General features: G+C 56.2%; 3 protein-coding genes across 7 annotated transcripts in view; 1 reads left to right on the top strand and 2 right to left on the bottom strand.

Moving 5' to 3' along the window:
- BORCS7 (BLOC-1 related complex subunit 7) overlaps window positions 1–19,062 on the bottom strand; it is a 228,286-nt gene extending 209,224 nt beyond the window's left edge. The window contains exon 1 of the mRNA XM_050804218.1: window positions 19,058–19,062. The gene's annotated coding sequence lies outside the window, so the exon portion shown is untranslated. The remainder of the gene's footprint in view (window positions 1–19,057) is intronic.
- CUEDC2 (CUE domain containing 2) overlaps window positions 1–26,848 on the top strand; it is a 335,540-nt gene that overhangs the window by 85,417 nt on the left and 223,275 nt on the right. Inside the window, exon 1 of one of the 5 annotated variants that reach the window (XM_050804196.1) lies at window positions 13,538–13,547. The exons of the other annotated variants lie outside the window; for them this stretch is intronic. The gene's annotated coding sequence lies outside the window, so the exon portion shown is untranslated. Of the gene's footprint in view, window positions 1–13,537; window positions 13,548–26,848 lie in introns of those variants that run through there. 5 annotated transcript variants of the gene reach the window in all.
- TRIM8 (tripartite motif containing 8) lies at window positions 11,532–25,484 on the bottom strand. The gene is made up of 6 exons (XM_050804146.1): window positions 24,677–25,484; window positions 15,095–15,190; window positions 14,546–14,779; window positions 13,709–13,740; window positions 13,461–13,576; window positions 11,532–13,099 (listed from the first exon to the last, which is right to left on the bottom strand). The coding sequence occupies exons 1-6, from the start codon at window positions 25,244–25,246 to the stop codon at window positions 12,492–12,494; spliced, it is 1,656 nt and encodes a 551-aa protein (XP_050660103.1). The 5' UTR covers window positions 25,247–25,484; the 3' UTR covers window positions 11,532–12,491.

Raw genomic sequence — 26,848 nt, 5'->3', positions numbered from 1 at the left:
GCCCTCACTTCTCCCAGCCCTCCCTCCCCAACCCACGCCCACAGCCTTCACTTGACCCATTTTGGAGGCAGAAGTTTGTATGTGTGTTTGAGAGAAAGAGAGTGCACACATCATTTCCCCAGTTGGTGCTTTGATTTCCTCTGAAGCATCTTGATTGCGGATGTACAATGGCATCTTGCTGCCAGTGCTCCCTCAGCAGCTTCTGGCTCCACGCCGCCTCCTCCCTGGAGCCGGGATTTTCTGCTGACTCGGGGGCCCATGGCTAGCTGGCAGGGAAGGGGAAGGCTTAATCCAGGCTTCCATCCCTTAGCTGAGCAGCAGGACCTGGACACCCAGCCACCCGCCTTCCCGCTCCTTAGACTGGGTTGAGGGTGTACCCTGAATCCCACCTGTCTCTCCCTTGGCCCTCCCACTGCCTCCCAGCCTGGTCTGGACTCCCCTGCCTGCTCCTCCTTCGAGGGGTTAGTTCCATTATTAAAATGCAGTCCCCTGCTCAGATGCCTTCAGAGGCCCTGCTGCTGTGGGTCCCTCAAGCCAAACCATTTACCCTGTTATTCAAGGCCCTGCTGATCTGACCCCAAACCTTTTTAATGGACTTATCAGCCATGGACTCCACACAGCTTTTGTGCCCAAATCTCTGCTCACTACTCCCCCAAGCATAATCCCCACAATTTCATTTTCCCACCTGTGTTCACAGCGACCTCCTCCCTGGGATGTCTGCCCCCTCTTTTGAGTTTTCCCATCCTTTAGGGCATGCTTCAAGTCCTACCTCCCTAAGAGGACAGCCGGGTACCCTCTAACCCTCTCCCTGTGAAACTCTTCATCCAGCAAATATCTCCTGAGCAGAAGCAAAACCCCTCCCATGGCCTGAGCCCTGTCCCCTCACTGCTTGTCTGACCTCATCACTCGCTGCTCTCTCCCACCCCCAACTCTTTCCAGCTGCCCTCGCCCCCTGACTGTTCCTGAAACAACAGTTTCTGCCGGAGGCCTTTGTGCTGGTTCTCTCTGCCAGAAACACTCTTGCTCCAAGTATCCCCCAGATCTTGCCCCCCAACATTCTTGAGGTTTCCCATCTCCTGAACCAGACTTTGCCCAGTCCTCCCTATAAACACTTCCATACCCCCTCCCCTCCTGGCATCCCCCGTGTCCCCAACCTGCTTTGCCTTCCTGGACTGTGCTTATCACCAACTCATGGTGACTTGTTTTTTTTGTTGTTTGCCTTTTTTTTTTTTTTGAGATGGAGTTTCACATACCTAGCACATAGAAGGAACATTCCATGCCTCAGTTTCTTTTTCTTTTCTGTTTTTTTGGAGACGGAGTTTTGCTCTTCCGCCCAAACTGGAGTTCAGTGGCACGATCTCGGCTCACTGCAACCTCCGCCTCCCAGGTTCAAGCAGTTCTCCTGCCTCAGCCTCCCAGGTAGTTGGGACTACAGGCATGCGCCACCATGCCCAGCTAATTTTGTATTTTAGTAAAGACAGGGTTTCACCATATTGTTTAGGCTGGTCTCGAACTCCTGACCGCAGGTGATCTGCTGGGATTACAGGCTTTTTTTTTTTTTTTTTTTTTGAGATGGAGTCTCGCTCTGTCACCCAGGCTGGAGTACAGTGTCGCAATCTCTGCTCACTGCAAGATCCGCCTCCTGTGTTCACACTATTCTCCTGCCTCAGCCTCCCGAGTAGCTGGGACTACAGGCGCCCGCCACCACACCCGGCTAATTTTTTGTATTTTTAGTAGAGATGGGGTTTCACTGTGTTAGCCAGGATGGTCTCGATCTCCTGACCTCGTGATCTGCCCGCCTTAGCCTCTCAAAGTGCTGGGATTACACTTTAAGATGTGGAGCCACTGCGCCCAGCCTTATTATTATTTTTTTTTTGGAGACAGAGTCTTGCTCTGTCGCCCGGGCCAGAGTGCAGTGGCACAATCTCGGCTCACTGTAACCTCTGCCTCCTGGGTTCAAGTGATTCTCTTGCCTCAGCCTCCCAAGTAGCTGGGACTACAGGCATGCATCACCATGCCCAGCTATTTTTGTATTTTTAGTAGAGACGGAGTTTTGCCATGTTGACCAGTCTGGTCTTGAACTCCTGACCTCAGGTGATCTGCCCACCTTGGCCTCCCAAAGTGTGAGCCACTGTGCCCGGCCTCATGGTGACTTTTTTTTTTTTTTTTTTTTTTTTTTTTTGTGGAAATGGAGTCTCACTCTGTCGCCCAGGCTGGAGTGCAGTGGTGTGATCCCAGCTTACTGCAACCTCCACCTCCTGGGTTCAAGCAATTCTCCTGCCTCAGCATCCCGAGTAGCTGGGACTACAGGCATGCGCCACCATGCCTGGCTAATTTTTTTGTATTTTTAGTAGAGACAGGGTTTCACCGTGTTGCCCAGGCTGGTCTTAAACTCCTGAGCTCAGGCAATCCGCCCGCGTTGGCCTCTCAAAGTGCTAGGATTACAGGCGTGAGACACCATGCCCGGCCTCTCATGGTGACTTCTTTAGGGCTGATTGTCTAGCTTTTCCCCACAGACGATCAGCTCCAAGAGGGCAGAGTTTGTTTTGTTCACTGCTATATCCCTGACATTGAAGGAATGCCTGGCACAAGAAGGAGCTCAATAATGACTTAATGGCTGAATGAATTAATTAAACAAACATACAGGCACTGTGCTAGGCTCTGAAAAAAAAAAATCAGAGCTGATTCACATTCACGTCCTCCAGGCATTCACAGGCTAGTTGGACATTAAGCCAGGCAGCTTGCAACCTAACCTGTGAACCACAATTAGTTAAAATCCAAAGTGAGGGAGCAAAGTGCATGGGAGTATGGCTGGCCCAAAGGAACATAAACATTGTGATAGCTGCGGTGGCCTGAAGGTCGCCTATGCCAGCACCAGATCTGGCACTCACATACATCGTCTCATTACCCCTTAGCCACTCTCTGCAGAGGGGGCGGGGCCAGGAGGGCTGCACAGAGGTGAGACTTTGAGGCTAGAGAGTCAGCCCAGGTAGAGGGGTCAGCAAGTCTGAAGCCAGTGGGGCATGGAAGCACACAGGCTGTGGGCGGACTGACTTCCAGTATATGGTGTGCTGGGTGGAGACTGGGGAGCTGCAGCGGGCGGGACTGGCATTTGGTGTGGCTGGTAAGTCCCTCTTAGGCCACAAGCTGCCCATTTGCATTCATGCCCCCTCCCAGCTCAGTGCCCTGCAGCAGGCGTCCACATGGATAGTGTCTGATGGCAACATCCAATTCACAACCAGGCAGCCAGGACATTTATTTTTATTTATGGGGTTGTTTTTTTTTTTTTTTTTTTTTTTTTTTTGACGGAGTCTCGCTCTGTCACCCAGGCTGGAGTACAGTGGCGCTACCTCAACTCACTGCAAGCTCTGCCTCCCAGGTTCACACCATACTCCTGCCTCAGCCTCCCAAGTAGCCGGGACTACAGGTGCCCGCCACCACACCCGGCTAATTTTTTGTATTTTTTAGTAGAGACGGGGTTTCACCATGTTAACCAGGATGGTCTCGATCTCCTGACCTCGTAATCCACCCGCCTTGGCCTCCCAACGTGCTGGGATTACAGGCGTGAGCCACCGAGCCTGGCCCTATTTATGTATTTTTTTGAGATGGAGTTTCACTCTTGTCATGCAGGCTGGAGTACAATGATGCGATCTTGGCTCACTGCAACGTCTGCCTCCCGGGTTCAAGCGATTCTCCTGCCCCAGCCTCCTGAGTAACTGGGATTACAGATGCCCACTACCACGCCCAGTTAATTTTTGTATTTTTAGTAGAGATGGGGTTTCACCATGTTGGCCAGGCTGGTCTCAAACTCCCGACCTCAGGTGATCCGCCTGCCTCAGCCTCCCAAAGTGCTGGGATCACAGGCGTGAGCCACCACGCCCAGCCCAGGACATTTAGATGTCAAATGATTCACTGCTGTTTTTTTTCCAGGTGGACCAGAAGTTCACACCACCCTTACACTCAGTTCTTGGAACACCCCTCACCGCATTCTACTTCTGAGATGGAATTCTGTGCCATTTCTTTTTTTTGAGACAAAAGTCTCACTCTTGTCACCCAGGCTGGAGTGCAGTGGTGTGATCTCAGCTCACTGCAACCTCCACCTCCCAGGTTCAAGTGATGATTCTCCTGCCTCAGCCTCTTGAGTAGCTGGGATTACAGGCGCCTGCCACCACTCCTGGCTAATTTTTGTACTTTTAATAGAGACGAGGTTTCACCATGTTGGCCAGGCTGGTCTTGAACTCCCGACCTCGGGTGATACACCGGCCTCAGCCTCCCAAAGTGCTGGAATTACAGGCATGAGCCAGTGCGCCCGGCCATTCTGTGCCATCTCTAAGCCCCCATGCTACAAGCTGCATACCACCTCACATATCACCCCCTGCTTGCCTCAGTGTAAATAATAATAACAAAAAAAATCTATATCACAGAGCAGATGGGTTCTCCCTCAAGAAAGAGCCAATTATTGAATATCTGGTGCAAGGAGAAGTCATAAATATCCCAGTTTGCTACAGTTGAGAGGCATTAACCACACAACAATGAAAGAAAACTGGTCTCTCGTGAAGGAAACATTCGAAGACCCCCCTAGTGCAGAGCTCTGAGATAAGTCCAGGCCACTGCACTCCAGCCTGGATGACAGAGCAAGACTGTCTCCAAAAAAAAAAAAAAAAAAAAAGAGAGAGAATAGATATGGTAGAGACCAGAGCTCTATCCATCAGCTTTCTTTTTTTTTTTTTTTTTTTTTTTTGAGACGGAGTCTCGCTCTGTCGCCCAGGCTGGAGTGTAGTGGCCGGATCTCAGCTCACTGCACGCTCCGCCTCCTGGGTTCGGGCCATTCTCCTGTCTCAGCCTCCTGAGTAGCTGGGACTACAGGCGCCCGCCACCTCGCCCGGCTAGTTTTTTGTATTTTTTAGTAGAGACGGGGTTTCACCGTGTTAGCCAGGATGGTCTCGATCTCCTGACCTAGTGATCCACCCGTCTCGGCCTCCCAAAGTGCTGGGATTACAGGCTTGAGCCACCGCGCCCGGCCTATCCATCAGCTTTCTATTGGTTATGTGGAAGGACTTTCACTGTGACAGTGACATCCTGAGGTTGTGGGCTGTGCAGGAATTCCAGCAGAGTTGGAACACATGCTATCCTGGAAGGGAAGACAGACTTTGGGATTCAGGTGGAAGGAGAGAGAGTTGGGAAAGAACGACAGAAACTGAAGGAAGAAGCTCATGTTCTCGGGACCAGCCCCTTCCTGGTCCATGCAGATCCCCCCCAACCCTAGCAGACTCTGCCCCATACTGTGAAGTATTTCCCATTCCTCCCAGTCTCCAAAGAAGATTCTGGAATCTTAGCCCTGGAAGAGCCCGAACCCCAGGCCCCGCCCCAGCTCTTCTGCACAGAGTATAAGACAGAGGCAATCTAGGGCCGGGTGCAGTGGCTCACGCCTGTAATCCCAGCACTTTGGGAGGCTGAGGTGGGCCGATCACGAGGTCAGGAGATTGAGATCATCCTGGTTAATACGGTGAAACCCTGTCTCTACAAAAACTACAAAAAAGTTAGCCGGGCGTGGTGGCGGGCGCCTGTAGTCCCAGCTACTCAGGAGGCTGAGGCAGGAGAATGGCATGAACCTGGGAGGCAGAGCTTGCAGTGAGCCAAGATTGCGTCACTGCACTCCAGCCTGGGAGACAGAGCAAGACTCCGTCTCCACAAAAAAAAAAAAAAAAAAAAAAAAAAAGACAGCGACAATCTAAGAGTGCTCTCAATTTCATTCCTTGCCCTCTTAACAAAAAGAAACAGGATTCAGAGGATTCTAGAACCAGTACCAGAATCTGGGTTCTGGAGACCACTGTTTCTTTTTTTTTTTTTTTTTTTTTTTTTTTTTGAGACAGAGTCTCGCTATGTCGCCCAGGGTGGAGTGCAGTGGCCGGATCTCAGCTCACTGCAAGCTCCGCCTCCCGGGTTCGGGCCATTCTCCTGCCTCAGCCTCCCGAGTAGCCGGGACTACAGGCGCCCACCACCTCGCCCGGCTAGTTTTTTGTATTTTTTAGTAGAGACGGGGTTTCACCGTGTTAGCCAGGATGGTCTCGAACTCCTGACCTCGTGATCCGCCCGTCTTGGCCTCCCAAAGTGCTGGGATTACAGGCTTGAGCCACCGCGCCCGGCCTATGGAGACCACTGTTTCTAAAGCTCCTCCAAGGAAGAATTTTCCAAAAACATGCAGGGAGGCTATTTTATTTATTTATTTTTTTTGAGTCGCAGTCTTGCTCTGTCACCCAGGCTGGAGTGCAGTGGCACAATCTCGGCTCACTGCAACCTCCACCTCCCAGGTTCAAACAATTCTCCTGCCTCAGTCTCCCGAGTAGCTGGGATTACAGGCACCCACCACCACGCCCTGCTAATTTTTGTATTTTTATTAGAGACAGGAGTTCACCATGTTGGCCAGGCTGGTTCGAACTCCTGACCTCAGGCGATCAGCCCACCTCAGCCTCACAAAGTGCTGGGATTACAGGCATAAGACACCATGCCAGGCTTTTATTTTATTTTACTTTACTTTATCTTATTATATTTACTTGAGACAGGGTCTCGCTCTGTCACCCAGGCTGGAGTTCAGTGGTGCTTCAGCCTTGACCTCCGAGGCTCAAGGGATCCTCCAGCAATCAAGTGATCCTCTTGCCTCAGCCTCCTGAGTAGCTGGGACCACAGGCACATGCCAGCAACTCAGGTTAAATTTTTAATTTTTTGTTTGTGTGTGTGTGTTTTTCTTTGTTTGTTTGTTTGAGACAGGAATCTCTGTCGCACAGACTGGAGTGCAGTGGCGTGATCTCGGCTCACTGCAAGCTCCGCCTCCTGGGTTCACGCCACTCTACTGCCTCTGCCTCCCAAGTAGCTGGGACTATAGGTGCCCACCACCACGCCCAGCTAATTTTTTGCATTTTTAGTAGAGACGAGATTTCACTGTGCTAGCCAGGATGGTCTCAATCTCCTGACCTCGTGATCTGCCCGCCTCGGCCTCCCAAAGTGCTGGAATTACAGGCATGAGCCACCACGCCTGGCTTTTTTTTTTTTTGTTATGGAGTCTCGCACTGTCACCCTGGTTGGAGTGCAATGGCGCGATCTTCGCTCACTGCAACCTCCACCTCCCCAGTTCAAGCAACTCTCCTGCCTCAGGCTCCCCAGGAGCTGGGATTACAGGCGCCTGCCACCACACCTAGATAATTTTTTTTTTTTTTTGAGATGGAGTCTTGCTCTGTCCCCAGGCTGGAGTACAGTGGTGCGATCTCAGCTCACTGCAACCTCCACCTCCTAGGTTCAAGCGATCCCCCTACCTCAGCCTCCCAAGTAGCTGGGATTATAGGCACGCGCCACAATGCCCGGCTAATTTTTTGTATTTTAGTAAAGACGGGGTTTCACCATGTTGGCCAAGATGGTCTTGATCTCCTGACCTTGCGATCCACCCACCTCGGCCTCCCAAAGTGCTGGGATTACAGGAGTGAGCCACCATGACCGGCCCAGATAATTTTTTTTTTTATTTTTAGTAGAGTGGGGCTTTCACCATGTTGGCCAGGCTGGTCTCGAACTCCTGACCTCAAGTGATCTGCCTGCCTTGGCCTCCCAAAGTGTTGGGATTACAGGCATGAGCCACTGCGCCCAGCCTAATATTTTAATTTTTTGTAGAGACAGGATGTCCCTATATTGCTCATGCTGGTCTCTTTAAGGGATCCTCATGCTTCAGCCTCCCAAAGTGCTGGGATACCTTAGAAGAGGAGCTGTAGTGTGGTGATGTCTGTCTGGGGATACCTAGGGATCACAACTCCAGCTCCTTCACCCCCCCACACTTTCGTAGGGTCAGCCCTGCTCCCATTTCTTAGCAGGCTGGAGTGGGAGGTTAGGGAAGGACATGCCTCTGATCCTCTCTCCAGGGCCGCCTCCCCCACAGAATTTACAGGCTGCAGAGGTGGGGTAGGGAACTCCCCAGGTGGCTAGATGGGTCCTGGGTCCTGAAGTTGCAAATTGAATTGGTTCTCCCCCACCCTCGGATGGGAGAAGATGAGGGTGCCTTAGGAAGGCCAAGGTGACAATGACAGGATGAGTGGGAGAGTGTGAGCAGGGCCTGTAAGAACCCTGAGGTGAGGTTAGAATGTGGGGGTCTCAGCTTGGAGAAGGGGGCCCTGGGGTGCTGACTCAGTGGGTCAGGGCACCCACCCTTGTCTCCTGCCTCCCACCGCAGGGTGCCCTTTGAAGCTGGGAGGGTGCTTTGAGCTGGGGTCTCCTGGCCAGATGCTCTGGGAGAGGGGGTGGAGCTGATCATCCCCCAGGCCTTGCCCTCCCCACCCCCACCTTCAGACTCCCTTCTTGGCCCAGAGACCGTTTCAGGCAGTTGCAGGGGGCACCCATTACCCCCCAGGCTCCCGCCTTGCAGCTGTTCCCCAGCTGCCCTGCCCCACCCCAAAGACAGCTGGGAGTGAGGCCGAGGGAGGGGGCAGGAGTGGCCCAGCTGCTGGGCTCCGGGCTGGGATGGGGAGGGCGGCAACATGAAAGAGCTGGGGCCGGCAGGCGGCAGAGGAAACCACCCCCGCCCCCTCCCTCGCGGTGGCCTCCCTGCAGTCTCAGCACATCTGGGCCACAGGTCTGTGGGGTGGGGAGACGTGGTTGGATCCCCAACCCTTCCCGGAAAGGGGAGGCGTGATGGCCTCTGGGGGAAGGCAGGAGGGGAGGGCCATGTGCTGGGGCACCTGTGGCTGTAGCCAGCTCTCCAAGGGGCCACCAGTTCAGGGCAGAGAAGGCCCCTCCGATGACTTCTGAGTGAGCCTGTTCCCTGGGGCAGCCCCAGCTCTTGCTGGGCCTCCTCTGCCCCTGACCCTTTTGGGAGCTGGGTGACAGCTGCTCCTACAAAGCCAGGGACAGCTGGAGGGCTGGGGACAGCTGGGTGGGTTACTGTCTCCCTGCTTCCCTGGCTGCCTAGAGATCCCCCCAAGCCAACTCTGGGCAGCTGCTGCTTCACCTATAGATGTGTGCGTGAGCGTGTGTTTGTCTGGGGTGGGCTTCAAAGCTGGGACGTGGAGGGGCTCGAGCCCATCCCATTCCCACCAGAATGTCCCCTCCAGATATCAGATCTCAGTGGACTGACGCACCTGGAGAAAGGGCCTCTCCCCTCAGTCAAAACAAAACTAGGCCAAGTGGGAAAGAAATTGGGCAGCTTTCTGTCTTGGCTCCCAACTGTTGGCATGGGGGACGTCCCAGGGTTCCTGGGAACTGGAGAAAGGGACGGTGAGACAGAAGCAGATGTCAGTGGAGTGAAGTGACTGTCCACTGCCACCTGTCCCCAGGCATCCTGCACCCTGGGCTGGAGGAGCACTGTGCTCCAGCCATCTCCCCACTCCCTTTAGCCCCAAACAGGTGCACAGGGAGGGAAGGGGGAGGCCAGCTGTTGTCATAAAGCTCCTGGCTCCCTGCCACACTGGGGAAGGGAACGATGAAGCAAGGGTCCACCATTCCACCCGAGTCATCCTCTAGTCGCACAGGGCAGGAAGGCGGAGGCAGTTAGCAAGACTATGACTATGGTTTGGTCTGGCCAGCCCCAAAGTCTTTATTTTTCTTTATTTATTTTTTCCCCTTTGAGACAGGATCTTGCTCTGTTGCCCAGGCTGGAGTGCAGTGGCAAGATCTCAGCTCACTGCAACCTCTACCTCCCAGCCTCAAGCAAGCAATCCTCCCACTTCAGTCTCCAGAGTAGCTAGGACCACAGGCCCACAGCACCACGCTTGGCTAATTTTTCGGGTTTCACCATATGACCCAGGCTGGTTTTGAACTCCTGGACTCAAGTGATCCATCCACCTTGGTCTCTCAAAGTGCTGGGATTACAGGCGTGAGCCAACGTGCTTGGCAAGCCTTTATTTTTCTGAGGGGAGGGGTGGCTAGGGGTCAGTGAGGCTTGGACCACTGGCATGGGACATTTTTTGTTTTTGAGATGGAGTCTGGCTCTGTCACCCAGGCTGGAGTGCAGTGGCACGATCTCGGCTCACTGCAACCTCTGCCTCCTGGGTTCAAGTGATTCTCCTGCCTCAGCCTCCTGAGTAGCCGGGATTACAGGCGCCCACCACCATGCTGGCTAATTTTTGTATTTTTAGTAGAGATGAAATTTCACGTTGACCAGGCTGGTCTCGAACTCCCGACCTCAGGTGATCCGCCCGCCTCGGCCTCCCAAAGTGTTGGGATTACAAGCCTGAGCCACTGTGCCTGGCAAGCATGGGACTTTACATGGCTCTCTGCCTTGTCCTGGGCTTCCTGGGGTAGCTGGCATTCAGGCCCTGATTCTGCTCAAACAAGAGGAAAGACAGCTAGTCACCCAGCAGAGTACAGAAGTACATGGGCTGTGGACTTACAGCTCCGTGCAGAGCATCAGTCTACAACTGGAGCCTTTTGATGATGAGGTCCCTCTCCAGAGAAGGGCCTTGGGGTGTCCCAGCTTACTCTCCCCACAGTGGCCTCTGTGACAAGCAGCAGGGAGGACCCTGGCCACCCCGATGGCAGCACTTCTCCAACCCCAGGATGTGTCAGAATAGAATTAAAAATGCAAATTCCTGGGCTCTCAGAGATTCCCAATGAGTCTAAGCTGGGCCTCAGGAATCAGCGCCCCTACCTCTCTCTTTTTTTTTTTTTTGAGACAGGTTTTTTTTTTTTGAGACAGGGTCTCACTCTGTTGCTTTGTTGCGCAGGCTGGAGTGCAGTGACTTGATCTAGGCCTACTGCAACCTCTGCCTCCCAGGCTCAAGCAGTTCTCCCACCTCAGTCCCAGAGTAGCTGGGACCACAGGTGTGGTGTGCGCCACCAAGCCCAACTAATTTTTGTATTTTTTGTAGAAACAGGGTTTTGACATGTTGCCCAGGCTGGTCTCAAACCCCTGAGTTCAAGCAATTTGCCTGCCTTGGCCTCCCAAAGTGTCAGGATTACAGGCGTGAGCCATAGCAAGAAATCAGCCCTTTTAACAAGCTCCCAAGACATGCTTGAGACTTGGAGAAGCTCTGCCGAAGTGGATGGGGACAAGATGTCTTTTTCATCTTGCCACCTCACCTCCACCCCTCCCAAGGCCAAAGCCCCAAGTCCAAAGGAAGTATGGACCCGAGTGGTCCCCTCTCCCTATGGGGGCCATGGCCTAGCTAGATGACATTCTGTCTCTATGCCCGCAGCCCTGCACAGTGCCTGGCACATACTGTGCACTCAAATATTTGTGGCCTGAAGGAGGTAAACTTTGCAAGACCCATAGAAAGGTGTTTCTCCTTTGTCCTCAGCTAAGAGCACACTGGCAGAACCTCAAAGAGATGCCAGGGCCCAGGTGGCATGGGGCTGGGCCTGGGAGGCCCTGGGCAAATATTTGTCAAATGAATCCAAGGCCAAGAGCAGACGGAGTCAGTGCCTGACGAACTGACATTCACAGGCCTGGAACCAGCTGGACCCGGGGGGCAAAATCAAGGCAAGGAGGGCAGGGGCCCCTCCCCACACTGATCCCAGGCCTCGGAGGGGGACAGGGGAACAGGCGAGGCAGGGAGTGGGACTGCGCCATCATGTTTATTAGAAGGTTGGATTTTGGTGTGTGCTCTAGACAGATTACAGAATAAATACCTGCGCCTTGAGAACAGGAAGTCCACGATTCATACAAAGTGCTCACTACAGGAAGTTGCTGTGTCAAAATCCAGGCAAGGACCCAACTCCGGGCAGCCCCTCCTCCCTGCTGACCTCAACAAGGGCTGTGCTATTTTTTTTTATTTTATTATTTCTTTTATTTCTCTTTATTATTATTAATATTATTATTATTTGCTTTTAATGTGGTCACTATCATTGGCAAAGTTCCTTTTCCCCTTTCCTGGACATAGGGTTCCTGTCTTTAAAAGATTCCACTCTGAGGCTGAAGGTGCCAAAAGCTGCTTGAGAAGTGGCCTTTGAACTCCGTCTGGGAAGATGGTGAGGAGAAGGAAGCAGGAGAAATCATTCTTGGTTTAAAAAAATAAAAAACAAAAACAAAAGTCCCACAATCTAAAGGTCATTCCTTACTCGATCAGTGATCAAACTGCCCAAAAGGAAAACAAGAGGAGAAACAAACCCTGGGCGTTCCTCCCGGGCAGGGTAAGAAGGGTGGGACCCCCAAGCTTTCAGGGAAGCTAAGGCTCCTTCCAGCCACGGGGGTGTGAAGGGGAAGGAGTAGAGGAAAAAAGGAGAGACAGAAGAGAGCTCAGCGCCTTGACACAGACACTTTCCCATCTCCAGGGCCACCTGCGGTCCCAGCCCAGGCCAGCTCCCACTGTCACCTGTGCGTCCAGGAGATTCATAATAAAAAAAAAAATCAGAAACAAAGCCAAAACCAAAACAAAATCCAAAAGGAAAAGACCTGGGGCAATGGAATGAGGAAGAGGGGAGGCGAGGAAGGTAGAAGGGCAGGTCTCTGGATGCATAACTCCCGAGCCCGGGGGCCGGGGAGGAAGATTCCCCAGCGCCCCGCCGCCTGCGTGGCGTTAGCTCGTCACGTAGTGTTTGGTGGACGGCTGCCCATACACCCTGTAGAAATCCTGGTGGCCGGGCTGCTGGGAGGCGTCAAGCCAGTCTCTGACCGCCAGGCTGGGAAGGGACTGGGGGACGGAGGGTGTGGGCGGGAGCGGGTGTGAGTACTCCTGCGAGGGCACTGTCCAGGGAAAGTGGCCGGAGCGGGGGTAGGGCTGGTGGCCGCCATGGTTGGCCACGGAAGAACAGTAACAGTTGTCCACAGAACAGACGAGAATCTTGCGGCCGCCATACTGGGGGAGCATGGGCTGCTGGGCGGCGGAGCCATTGGGATACTGCGATGGGGGGAACACGGGGCTTGAGTGCACTGGTTGGGCGCCGCCCGGCAGGGCCACCAAGTGCTGCGTGGAGCTGCAGGGCCCCAGGGGCTGCCCAGACTGGCCCTCACCGCTGGCTGTGCCCGCCGCCCCGTACTGGCCGCCCACAGGGCCCGACGACGTCTCTAGGAAACTGGCCTCTGGGAAGGCCGTTGAGTGCTTGCGCTTTTCCGCCCCAGAGCTGCTCACGCCACAAGGGTACAGGGGGACACTCTGCAGGAAGGGCACCGGCGTGCTGAAGGGGCCTGTGGAGAGTTGGGGCAAAAGTCGCCAAAGCTCCCGCCCCAAACAACCTAGGCCTCCTCTCCCCGGGTTGGACCTGGGGACCATTGACACCTAGAGGCTCGAGAATGTTACATCTCAGGTGATGCTTGCTCCTCTACAATTAGGAGGTAGAGAATAGTTATATCCCCACTTTAAGCTGAAGAAATGGAGGCTGGGGAGGTCATGTTGCTTACCCACTGTCCCACAGCTACAAGTGGCAAAGCCAGGATATGAGGACAGGTCTCCCAGACTGGGCCACACTGCCTCTTGGAGGGAAAGCTCTGGCGCTGAACCCCTCCCCAAAGGGCCCTGTCTCCCTTCGGCGGAACACCCCACCCTCACCTTCTAGCATTTTCCGCAGCTGCTTCTCCTTCTTGGCCACCTCGTTCAGGAAGAGCTTGGAGTTCAGGTGGCCGATCTTAGGGGGGGAAAGGCTGCTGCCCGTGCAGGTCTGGGTCCTGGGGGCAGTGGACGGGGCATCTGCTGTGAGGAGGCATCACCGGTGAGCCCGCCCTACCTCCCCGCCATGGGCCTGGTCCCCCTGCCCTCCCTAGGATGTGCCCCTGGGAGGGCTGGGGCCACCAGCTCACCTGTCCATCAGGATTTTCACAGACTTGGTGTTCTGTTGGGGGAAAGAAAAGGGTCAAGTCAGTGGAAAAGGCAGCCCGGGGAGAGCCCGGGGAGAGGGGAAGACAAAAGCTGCCCCCCGAGAGTCTCCCCCAGGCCAGGTGGATCCTCTCATTCTGGACAGAAAGTGGCAGGGGTTGGGGTGGCCATTTGCGGAAGAAGAGCTAACATTTACTGAGCTCTTGCCACATGACCCAGGCATTGTTAAGTGCTTTCTGTGCATCTATAACTTCATCCAGATAGCTACCCAAGAAGAAGGGCTCTGCAGGCCCACACTGTTTTAGCTCAAGTCTTTGGGGCCAGATGTGTTTTGGAATTTGGAAATTCTTTTGATTTTAGAAGGAATATACAGTGCCTGTATCATATATTACATATCATCCCCAGCAAGACACAACAATCGAATACATCAACATTTCTGCAGCAAAATGTTTGAATTTTCCTACCAAGTGAGAGAAAGACCACAAATTGCCTAACATCAGTTCAGGTCAATTTTTGCTGTTAAATTAGATGCCAAAACTTGTTTCTGTTAGTTTTCAGAGATGTTTATAAATATGGAATTGTGGATAAAGAATAGTAGCCCTGTATCATCAACACTACTTTGCAGGTGAGGGAACAAGGCCCGGGATGTACCTATGACTTGCCCAAGGTCACAGTGCTAGAAAGAGCAGGCAGGTGGATTTGAACCCATGCACGCTGGCTCCAAAGGCAAGGGCATGTGAGCTACAGGTCGGGGAAACTGCAGATCTCAATTTGGAAATGGCCCTCTGGGTGCCAACAGCCTGGTCCTGGGCCCAGCTCACCTTCATGAAGCTGACATCCTCCGTCTTATCAAAGAGCAACTGCAGGGAGCCCAGCAGCTTCTTGGCCTCCTGCATGCGCTCCCCGAGGTGCAGCGCCTGCGCTGCGTTCTCGCTGCAGAACTTGGCCTGGGCCTTGTCCAGGACCTCCACTGTCTGCCGCAGATCCTCGTCCAGCAGTTGGTGCAGTTTCTCGTACTGCAGCCGAACTTCCTCCTTCAGTTGGCTCACTTTCTCCTGTGAGTACAGGGGGTAGGAGTGGGCAGGCAGGTGAGCACTGGAGACCTTTGGTTTCCCCCTCTTACCCATCTCACATCCTAGAACTCCAAGTTACCAGGCTGCCCCAGGCTCCCAGGGGCAAGGTCTGACCTGCCAGTTCCCCACTGGTAGCCAGCATCCCTTGGCACCAGTGGGTATCCACGGACAGTTCACTGAATGACTGATGGAGTGGTTCTGGCGTAGAGCCACACAGTCAATCCTTAGTAAGGAACTCACCCAAAGCCCTGCACTCAAGCCACCCCCATCCCTCAGCATGGCCTTGGGCTTAGCTACCTCCACCAGGCGCTTGTCTGACTCGAGTTTGTACAGCTGGTCCTCAATGTCCTGCTCTCGCTCCTCCAGCCGGTCCTGCTGCTTCATGAGCATCTTCTGCAGGGACAGTTGGATGGGGGTATCAGAGGGGCTGTGGCTCCAACCCTGACCCATGCTTCCCTCTACACAACACATGCATCCTATGGGTCCTTTGACCCGACGGCCCCAAGCCTCTGCCACCCAGCCCCTCTGGCCCCCTCCAATCCCAGGGGCCTATTACTAGCTCTCCTCAGAATAGCTTCCCATGCATATTTATTTATTTATTATTTTTTTAGATGGAGTCTCATTCTGTTGCCCAGGCTGGAGTGCAGTGGTGCAATCTCGGCTCACTGTAACATCTGCCTCCCGGGTTCAAGTGATTCTCCTGCCTTAGCCTCCCAAGTAGCTGGGATTACAGGCGTGCGCCACAACGCCCAGCTAATTTTTTTGTAGTTTTAGTAGAGACGGGGTTTCACCATGTTGAGCAGGCTCATCTCAAACTAATGACCTCAAATGATCTGCCCACCTTGGCCTCCCAAAGTGCAGGGATTATGGGCGTGAGCCACCATGCCCAGCCCCCATGCATATTTAAACCCTGAGCTTTCGAGGCAGGGCTACACCAACCTCTGTTCTAAGCACTTTTCCTGTACAGATTTATCTAATCATCTCAGTAATGTCATAAGGTAAGTACTATCATTATTCTCATTTCACAGAAGAGGAAACTGAGGCCTAGAGAGGTTAAGTAATTTGTCCATGGTCATGCAGCTTGTAAATAGCAGAGCTTGGGCACAAACCCAGGTGATCTGGCAGCAGGGTCCACTCTTACCCAGTCTGTGCTGCCTCTCCCTGGGGAGCGTCATCTAAGAGATAAGTACCCTAAGATGCAGGGGGTCAAATTCCCTTCCAAAGCCACATGAGCCTCTGTCCCAGTCCAGAGATCTCACTTTATATTCGCCTTACATTAGGGGGCATCAAGCCTGCCACCCCCTCCCTTGTTCTTAAGACCAAGAGCTAGGACTCTGGAGTCCTGGCTAGCTCCCTCAGCCCCTCAGTGGGACCCAGGCAGAAAGGAGATTTGGGGTCTCCTAAGACCTGAGGCCAGGCTGCTGGAAGGTACTGGACCAAGCTGCCCTTCTCAGCTCATAATCTCCTGTCCCCACAACCCCTTCCCTGCCAGCCACTTCATCTCTCTTGCCCTCCTCCCACCAGATATGCCTCTTCAGACAGGCTCTCTCCCCTGCTCAAAAACTCTCTGTGACTCCCTGCTATCAACTACTTTAGCATGGCAATGAAGACTCTTTTACATCCTGACTCTTCCAGCCGGCTGGGCTGGTATCCTGTCCCCAACACTCCGCACATGGAAACTCCCTGCAGCTCTAAGTACATTCTTCTGCAGCCCACAGTGCCTCCTCCCTCCCCTGTCTATCCTTCAAGGCCCAACTTAAATCCCTACTCCTCTAGGAAACTTTCCATGACCCCCGCTCTGAGGCTGTGCAGGTCCCTCCTGGTCCTGGCTACGGGGTGGGGCTGTCCCACTCTGCCCTCCTTCTCAGGTTGTGCTGTCCAATATGGTAGCCACTAGTCATATGTGGCTATTTAAATCCAAGTTAACAAAAAATAAAAAATAAGGTCGGGCACTATGGCTCATGCCTGTAATCCCAGCACTTTGGGAGGCCAAGGCGGGCGGATCACCTGAGGTCAGGAGTTTGAGACCAGCTTGACTAACATGGAGAAACCCAGTATCTACTAAAACTACAAAATCAGCTGGGCGAGGTGGTGCATGCCTGTAATCCCAACTACTCAGGAGGCTGAGGCAGAAGAACCCGGGAGGCGAAGGTTGTAGTGAGCCAAGATCGCACCATTGCACTCCAGCCTGAGCAACAAGAGCGAAAGTCTGTCTCAAAAAAAAAAAAAAAAAAAAAAGTTAAATATCATTTCCTTATGCACCAGCCCCATTTCAAGTGGCCAGTACCTATGTATCACTAGTCTCAGATACTAAAGTTACAAAATGTTACCATCATGCAGAAGTTCTATTAGACAGCACTATTCTGGAGTCTTCTAATTGCCTCACAAACCATGGTCTCATCTGCCTACAAGACACAGGGCCTCTTAAGAACGGGGATTTGCTGCTGTCTTTCTCCACTTCCCTTCAGAGACAGGCCACACAAAGGCCTGGGCGGCTTGAGATGCATAACAAATTCACTCAATAAGCCCGCGGGTTCCACACACAAAATAAAATTCGCAAAGCAGCTCTGTGTAACCACAGACATTCACAGTAACTGTCATGCAGCAAGGAGTGCTTCTCTTTCTTCCTCTGTGGGGGCCTGAGAGTAGCCCTCCAGTTCAACGCCATGACTCCCACCCCAGTCACACCCAGCTGGCCCCCCGAAGACAAGCTGCCATCAATCCCTTCCTCATCCCACCAGCCCATTTTATGTAGGGGCAAACCAAGGCCCACCAGAGACTTCAGCCAGACCCCATTTTGTGTTGGAGGCTACTCTGGAAATAACCAGAACCCTGGGAGCAGGAGGAAGTGTGGGGGTGAGGTTTTCACCTCATAAGCTGGGTGCAAGGGGCCCACACACAACTTAACCTTTCAGTGACCCAGGACAGGACTTCTAAAAGAAACAGACCCGGGAGACCTTGCTCTGCCCCCAGAAGCGCCAAGAGGCACAGGAATCTGCTGCCAGCCCAAGGGGTCAGAGCCTGACAGCACACACAGCATGGGCGGGCAGGCGCAGGGGCGCCCGGCACAAAGCTGCACATGCACATAAGAATACCTTGCCACCTGAGCCCCGAGCCCGCCTCAGGTATGCTGGCGGGCACAGCCACAGGTGCAAACGCACTTGACCCAACCCCCTCACAGGGAAGGTTGGACCTCCTTGGAGGCCCCAGACAATGGCGAGAGGCCTGGCACGATGGCGAGGAGGCCAGGACACTCCAGGAACATCAGGCCCGCTGACCTCCCCTGGAACAATTGGCCCTCAAATTCTTGCCTGCTGGCTGCCCCATGCCTACCCTCAGGAGGACAAGGTCCCCCTCAGGTACTCCTCAGAGTCCAGGTCACTCCCTCCATCCAGTGCTCAGGACATCTGAAAGGCCCTGCTGGCCCCACACATCTCGCACCATGGGCTTCCTGCATGGCTGCTTCTCCACGACCAAACCCACCAGGAGCTGGTTCAGGGCGGACCCAAGTGAGTCCCAGGGGAGGGGTAGGAAAGAGGCAGCTCCAAGGTCCCAGCGCAGCTTAAGGACAGGAGCGGAGCTGTCCACACCCACCCCGCAGGCTGGTGGGTGCCCCTTTGCCCCGTCCCTTGCCGATGCCCAGGGAGTGACCCCTCAGGGCACAGCAGAGAGAGGGCCTTCCTGTCCAGTCCTGGGGGGGTGGGGCTCAGCCCCTTCCCTCTTCTTCCGGGCTTTCCTCAGTTTTCCCTGGCAGCACTTCTACCCTGGGAGCCAGCAGAGTCTTCCCAAGCTTCTCTGTCCTGGGCACTCTGGGTGGGACACCAGCCCAGGCCACACAGAGGCATGGCCACAGTCCCTAGCAGGTGGGAGGGTTTCATTTCCCCCTCCTGCTGCAGAGGCCACTGGGCTCCTGTCTCTGCTGCAGGGGTTGGAGTGAGAGCAGGAAGGGGAAGGAGGCTGGCCAGGGGGTACCAGTCAGGGAGGAGTTGGGGGGGTTGCACTGGCCTGGCCTGCTCTCCCTCAGGGCCAGTTCCTGCTACAGACAGCGCCTGGGAGAACAGTGGGAGCTGCTGCCGCCTTAAGCCTGGGAAATTGGAAGGAAGATGGGAAATACCCGCCTGCTGTCCCCTTCACGACCCCACCCCAGTTCACCAAATGAGCAAATCAGGATGCCAGGACACTGGAAGATGCTGGAAGACAGGGAGCAGAGGAAGGAAGACCCGGACCCCCCACCACCAGCAGCCTCCTTTCCATCCCAACCCCCCCCTGCCTCCCCAGGGAATGGCTAAGAGCCAATGCCCCATTTCCCACCTGAGAAAAACCCATAGCTGAGATTGGACCGGATTTCCCAGCTCAATTCAGAGCAAGTACTCTCCGAGCAGGCAGATGGGGCTGGGGGCACCTTACACACGCCACCGCACCCCCACACCCACCCCCCAGGGTGCGTGGCCTGGACTGCGCACACTGGAGCACGCAGGAGCAGAGCAGACAGAGCAAAGTGGAACGTGGCCAGGGCTAGAAGCTCTGGGCCTCCAGGGAGACGGGGACTAGGTGGGGCCCAGGGAGGACCTTCACACCCCCAGCCCTGCCTATCGGGCCTCAGGCCTTCGGTGGTCTGCCCGGAGCCTGTGAGGACAAAAGCATGAAGAATCAGGAGCCACCATTCCCACCCTCCACCACCTGGGCCACCACTCCTCAGCTTTACCGTTGCTCCCTCTGACTCCCCTCCCAGCCTGGAGCAGGGAACCCTGAGCCCCTACAGTCCTGCCCCAGGAAAGCCTCATGTCCCTCTGGAGCCTGACTGGCCACACCAGCTGCCATTTTTGATGCCAGACTAGACTGGGCAGACGGGTGAGGCTTGGGGACTCTAGTCTGTATAAAAGTTAATAAATAATAATAATAAAACCCTCAAGTCAACCTTGAAGAGAAACAAGGTCAGGAGGAAACAGGGCCCCAGGGACCGGGAAAGAGGCAGTCTCTAGGTTTTCAGACAAGACCAGCGCTGGCTCCAAAAGTCCCTGTGGTGGTGGGAGAGGCAGAGCAGGGAGGGGCAAGAAGAGGGGGTTGGGCAGCCTCTTCCTGCTCAGGTCCCTGCCCGGTGACTCTCCGGCCAGCTCCAGCTCTGGCTCCAGCCCCCTCCTCAGAGCCACCCCATCCTAACCCTCCCCTACTCCTCCCCCTGGTCCCTGTCCCCATCTCTCCCTGGGTCTCTGGGCCCATAGCACTCTCCCCTTTCGTCAGAAAAGCTTCTGCCTGCCCTAAACCCCCTTTCCATGCCTCAAGCCTCTGCCTTGGGCTATCATGTGAACCCCAGGCTGGGGAAACCACAGGCCGCAGAGGGAAGGGGCTACAGGGCAGGCACCAGGGCAAGGAGAGAGGCAGCGCCTCAGATGCGAGCCCGGCAGACCCCAGAGAGGGCTTCCCAGCTGCAGAGTGGAATTAGCTTTTGCCATGCAGAGAGCAGCGCTCTGGGGCAGCAGAACAAAGAGGCGAGAGAGAAAGCCCCCCTTTGTCTGGCTTTGAATGCCAGGCCAGCCGGGAAGGAAGGCTTTCCCAGAGCCAGGGAGGAGGCCAGCCAGGCCAGCCTGCTCAGCCCGGGGCAGGGGCCCAAGCCGGGCTTACTCCGCCTCGCCAGACTGTGCCCAATACAACAGCACAGGACCCATTCGGCTCCTACCTCCAATACCCGCCACAGGCTCACTCCAAGGGGAAGCCCATCTTTCCCTCCTTTCCCCGACACCCCCACCACAGGGGGACGTCCCAGGACCCCTGACAAACTCACAGCCACCAAGCAAGGATCACCTGAGCAGGCACTCACAGAGCAGCACAGTAGTACTGCCAACTGTCAAGAAGGCACACTCAACTTCGACTCACAGGCACTCAGCAGGCCTGGTAGGCAGACACGGCCGCGCGACTAGAGACTGAAGTCAGGCACGCTGCGCCTTCTCAGAGACACCCATGTGAGATACAAAAAAATCAGTCACATCCAAGATACACGACCCAGATGTGCTGGCTACACATGCACACACACACACCTGCAGACAGACACGGACGTGCGGCCACCCAGGGCTGCAGGAGTCAGAGTAGTCAATATTGTGTGCATGACAGGTGCCCGGCCGTGTCAGCAGGATCCTGGGATGGGGGTGGGCAGCTGGGCCTCTGCCTGAGGCTCTGTTTCAGGGGCAACGGAGGAAGGCCAAGCCAGGGCCTCCTTCCACGAAGACTCGGGGTGGCCAGAGAAGGGGCCACATGATCTCACACCACACACACACGTGTGTGCACACAAACACATACACCCCTGCAGGAGTATGGTCTGCTGTGGGGAGATGGAGCAGTGAGGTCTGCACTGCTGGAGTCAGGCTGCAGCCCCAGCCTCAGCACCAGCCCCAGTAGAGCCAGCCCTCACTCTTACTGCGTACTCAGAGACAGACAAATGGAGAGGAAACCCAGGATTCCCTCCAGGGTCTCAGGGTGACCCCTCCAGCCACCGGCAATGTGCACAGGATCCCCTCACTCCAAGCAGGGGCAGATCCCACACTGGCCCAAGCAGTGGGATCTCCTCCCCCAGAGAACACCTCTTCTTGACTCTGAACCTCTGAGAATGCAAGGAACAGGGTCCTAGCAACATGTTCAGCCTTGCTGTGGGACGCCAGGGACGATGCAGAGACACAACTGTAACTGCACAAGACTCAAGCAGATACACCTGCATAGACACACACGCACCACATACCTGCAGGCCCCTCACACATGCAACCGGGCCTGCACTTGGGTCTTCTTTCCATGTCGTGGGGGGTCATGAGATAAGGATACCCCCCCCAGCTCCCACCAGTCCCTCATTGCTTTAGATGAACTCCTGAACCTGGGGGCCAGGAGGGGTCTGACCACTCAGGATTGCCAGGACTGAGCCCACCTGGATGTCCAAATCTTGGGCCCTTAGCTTCCCCACAACCTCATGGGAGAGCACATTTAGGATCTAGGCACATCCTAGAGAATGGTCTCAGGACCATCCAGTGAGTATTCAGGCCTCAGGGCAATGTGGCTGACACTGGCTTCCCAAGGGAAGATTAGGGCAACAACTCGCTTGGGCCTGATTCTGAGAGTCCCCCTTGTAGTCCCCCAGGATGGATGGAGGCCCTGCTTGCCCTCCTGCTGGGTCCCTGCTCTAAGCCATGGCCCATGTACACCTGTGGATGCTGTGAGTATGTGATGGTGAGGCCACCAGGGAGGGATTAATCTGGGTTTCCTATTTCTAGCCAATTGACAGGCATGTCAGCAATCCCCCTGGGAGGGCAGAAGAGGATGCACAAGAAGCAGAGCCTAGATTTTAACGCAAGTGCCAGGTCTCTGTGCTTCTGCCCCTGTATCCTGGGGAATTCTGTGGCCCTCGCCCACAATACCAGCAAAGGCCCTTTAAGGCAGACTCCCTCCAGCCAGGGAAAAGGGGCCAAGGAAAAGAGCTCCACCCACTGCCCCTGTTTGGCCTACAGAGAGTGCAGAGGATTCTTCCATTCAGGTTCCTATGGCTCACCCCCTCCTCTCCCTCCTGGGAGGGCAGGCAGGGCCCCTATTTCTCCACATTCAATAAGTCAAACTCACAGTTGAGTGACACTGGGCTACTGAAGGGTTTCCAACCCCAGTGGCCTGGGGCACCAGAAAGAATCAGGGGCCTCGGGAGGAGGAACCTGGAGAAGGATGGGCTCAGGCTGCCACTGCAGGGCACAGCTGCTGAACGCACAGAATTGCACATCTGGCCCTGATGCAACCCACTACTTCTGAGCCTGCCCACACCAGGCACAAGAAAGCACGTGCACGCGCGCACACACACACCCTGTGGAGTTGTCGACAAAGTTCAGTGCCTGCTTCCATCCAATCCACGAGTCTGGAGATGAGGGGCCTACTGGGGGGTACCCCAGGGAATACTCTGCATGCACATGCCACCCACCCACCCCTGTCTGCGCCCCAAACTGTAGAGATGGGAGACAGGTGCATTGGAGGGCGAAGCACACAGTCTCAAAGACACTCAAAAACACAGACACCTAAAGCTATCCTCCTACACCAAGTCAGGTGTAATTATGTTTTCTCTCCCACCCCAATTAAAGACATCCCTAGCACTCAGACCAGCTACAGCAGCACTGTGGGTGCGAGCAGGCATCTGCACATCGCCCAGGTTACTGCCCCTCCCCTGTTCCTTTCAGCCACATCTCCTTTCCCCTCCTCTCATTTTCCACTGCCAATCCCAGGACAGAACTGGACAGCCCTCCTTTCTCCTGCCTCTGCACTTTTCCTGGCCTCCTCCCCCAGCCCTTCCATCTTTATTAATAGCAGCAGCTTCCCAATACTGGGGAAAGTGTGGGCTGTGCCTGCCCTGAACTGGGGTGGAGGACACAGCGGGTGGAGGACACACTTCCTTTAAGAAACCAGAGGCCTATCCTGGCACACAAACCCAGGGCTAGTCCATCCGATTGGAAACTAATTATACAGTAAATCGTATTTGCTGTCCCCGCCCCAGCCTGTGGTGGCCCTCCTGCCTTTTGTTGGTTGTATGTGTATGTTTTTTAATTGCTAAACAGTGACTCATTCTGACTGGTCCCCCCACACAGGAAACAGCCCCATCTCCAGTCATGCCCTGAACAGAGCTTCCTCACACCCAGCCTCCCCACTGGCCTCCACTAACCTCCAGGGATCCCCACCCAGAGACACTCCCAGTCCCACCGGAGCACAGCCTAGCCCCCAGATATCACACCCAGGCCTCAGGCCCCAGGTCCCAGGCCCCAAGGTGGGGCTTCAGAGAGGACTCCTCGGTGTCAGACCAACCCCTTCCTTTCGGTATGACTCAACCCTGAAAGCCAGAGGACTGGGGAGGGACCTAGGAGGAGCCCCCTCCACTGAAGGGGACGGAAGTATTGCCTCAGTCCAGCTCCAAAACTAGGCCCAGAGGCCTGAGGGGGGAGGCGGTTTGACATTGGCCGCGGCCGGCCGCAGGGTGTATACAATGGGAGGGGACGCGGTTCTGTAATCACCCAGCCGGCAGCCCAGGGGAGCCAGCTGCCTGAAACCAGATTTCAAGGCGGCTCAACCTTAAACCCACAGGATTCTTTTTCCGTCTTCCACTTCCCCTCCCCAAATGTGGGAGGGCGGCGAGAGGGTTGGGCTAGGCGAGAGGGCCAGGATGATGAAGACACATACTTGAAGGTTTGTTCATGCGGCCCGTGCGACACACAGGCAAGGGCAGCGATTCTCACACAGGGAGAGCCGGCTCTCGGGAGGAATCCAAATAGCGGAGCCGCTGTCCGGGCCTCGCTGGCTGCCCAGGCCCTGTCCAGAGAGATGGCCGGAGTTCTGCTCTCCCTCCGGAAGCTCCCCCCACCCCCCCAATGTGTTTCCAATAGCGCTGAAAACTAACATGGCTGCTTTTGTTTACTTCCTCATTGGTATGCCAGCATCATGGATCATGTCAGCCACAGCAGCGGCACCGGGACACTCATTACATAAACAGCAGCTGGAGAGGCAGGACCGGGGTCACTGCCTCGGTGACTTCCCGTAGGGCCTACAGCAACAAGGCTGGGGGAGGGAGCTGCGCACCACAGAAAAGCAACACCCAGACTCTACCCCTGACGGTCCCACACCCCAATCCCATAAAGCACTCAGAAAACGGACCCTGTGAGCACAGGTGCGAGAATGTACCAAGTAGCGACCCGGGGCCTTTCTTCCCAGGACCCTGTCCCCAAACTTTCAGAGAAGAGTTTGGCCAGGGGTTACTGGCCTGATGTCACAAGAGTCAGCCTGTCGGGATGGGTGGTCCCCGGGCGGGAGGGAGGGAGGAAGGGACTGTGTGTGTCTGTGTGTGTGCGCGCGCGCGCGCGCGTGTAGGGTACTTGCCCGGATTTCATTCCTTCGGATCTCCACGTCGCACACCGAGTGTCCCTGATGCGCGCCGCTGTAGTAGCAGCAGTACTGGCACACGGCCACCTGCTCGGCCTCGCAGTGGTAGAGGCGGTAGGCGTTGTGCTGCGGGCAGCTCCAGGCCCGCACGTCGTCCGCCTCCACCAGGAGGTGCCCGCGGGCGGTGGAGGGCTGCTGCAGGTGCGTCTGCACGTGGGACTGGCAGCAGGGCGCCTCGCAGCGCAGGCAGACCTTCTGGGCGGGCAGCGGGGGGCCGCGGCGGCAGAACACGCAGTGCAGCGCCGCCGGCGGCTTCTCCACGTGCAGGGCGTTGAACTTCTCCACGATGTTGGTGAGCTTCAGGTTCTTCTCCAGGCCCGGCTTCTGGTTGTAGGCCTGGTTGCACTCTGGGCAGCGCACGAGGCCGCTGTCCTTAGCCCACGCCTCGCCGATGCAGCCCCGGCAGAAGTTGTGTTTGCACGGCAGCTGCACTGGCTCCACGAAGACGTGCAGGCAGATGGGGCAGATGAGCTCCTCCTCGAAGCAGTTCTTCCAATTCTCCGCCATGGCGGCCGCGGGCAGGGGGGCCGGGGCAGGCCTCCCCGACTCCCCAGCCCCGGGGGTCCGTCCAGAGCCGCTGTAGGCCCACCGAGCCCCGAGCTCCGGCCCCAGCCGGCCCCGACGGTCGCTCAGTCAGCAGCGCCTTCCGCGTGCCCGCCCCCCGGAGGAGGGAGCCGCGGTCCTCACGCCGCGCGCGCAGCCGGCTGCGTCTCCTCCTCCTCCCGAGCGCCTAGCGGGAGGCGGCGGACTGCGCCAGGGCCGCGACCGGGGCTCCAGCCCTGGAGGGGAGCTCCGGGGTCCAAATTCCATATAAGAGGCCGCCTCCCCGTCGGCGCGGCTAGGGCAGTGGCGGCCCGCGGCCTGCGCTCGGCCCCGCGGCTGACATTGGGGCGCGCCCCGCAGTAGACGGAGCCTGGGAGCAGCACACTTCCTCCGGCGGCGGCAGCAGCTGCGGCTCCTGCCTGGCTCGTCGGCGCCGCGCCTCCCTCGCGAGGGCCGGGGTCTGGGGTCCGCGGGGCCAGGAGGCTACGGTGGCCGCACCGAGGGCTGCTAGATCCGGACGGGGCGGGAGGGGCGGGCCGGCGGTCCCTGGGCCACGGTGCGGGCGTCCCCCGGCTGGCTGGCCGGGCGCGGGCTGCGGGGCGCGGGCGGGCCGACTCCGGGGCGCTGCGTGCGCGCAGGGGCAGTCATTCAGATGAAATTCCAGTCCCCGGCCAGAGACACCAGCCCGCCTCTGCCTTCCTCCTCCCTTCACAAATAGAAACGGAAGGGGGAGGGAGAGAAGTGGAAAAAAAGGCAACCGGCGAGGGAGGGAGGGAGAAGCCCCGGCGGCGCTCGGGCCTGACCCCCGGGCGGCTACTTCTGCGCTCCCCCGAGGCCCGGAGCCCCCGCCGCGAAGAGACCCCGCGCGCCCGTCTCCGCGCTGGGCGGGCGCCCGGGCTCTGCTGAGGAAAACAAGGATTGATCAAACTAGAAAGGAATTTTTCTCAACTGCTAATGAACAGGAGGCTCGGCTCCCGGCCCTCCCCTCCCCTCCCCCGGTCCTCCCCCTTCGCCCCCCCGGCCCCCTCCCCCCCCCCACTTTTCTTTTCTTCTCGGCCTCTGCTCGGGCCTGGAAGGCTCGGGGCTGCGGTCGGAGCCAGCCTGCGGCGGCGGGGCCAGGCCGAGCCACCTCCCTCAGTGCCCAGCCATCTTGGGCTCCGCGGCGGCAGCCGGGGTCTGGGCGCACTCGCTGAGGGGCCCGCGGCGTCCTCTAGCTCCTTTTTTTTTTTTTGGTGAGATTTTTTTTTTTTCCACGGGGAGGGCTGGCGGCCTCCAACAAATTAGGAGAGAGGGGAGAAAACGCGAAGTCCCGATTTCTCTCCACCTCTGCTCCACCCACCCCGGTCCTGTCCAAAAAATAAAAAAAAGATGAGAATTGGAAGAAGTCGGCAGAAAGGCAAGCGCCCGCGGTCCCCGGCTGCTGCCCAGGCGACGCGTCCGGGGCGGGCCCGCGCCCGTTGCTCGGTCCGAGGTCCGTCTGTCTGCCCGCTGCTTCTCAAGAGAGGGGAGGGCGCTTCGGGCAAGGTCTCCGCAGCGGCTGTCGCCTCAGAGCTTTATCGTCAGATC

This window comes from Macaca thibetana, chromosome 9, assembly GCF_024542745.1.
Source record: "Macaca thibetana thibetana isolate TM-01 chromosome 9, ASM2454274v1, whole genome shotgun sequence".
Taxonomy (NCBI): domain Eukaryota; kingdom Metazoa; phylum Chordata; class Mammalia; order Primates; family Cercopithecidae; genus Macaca; species Macaca thibetana.
Note: the sequence above shows the minus strand (reverse complement) of the source record. Positions and strands in the feature narration are given on the sequence as shown.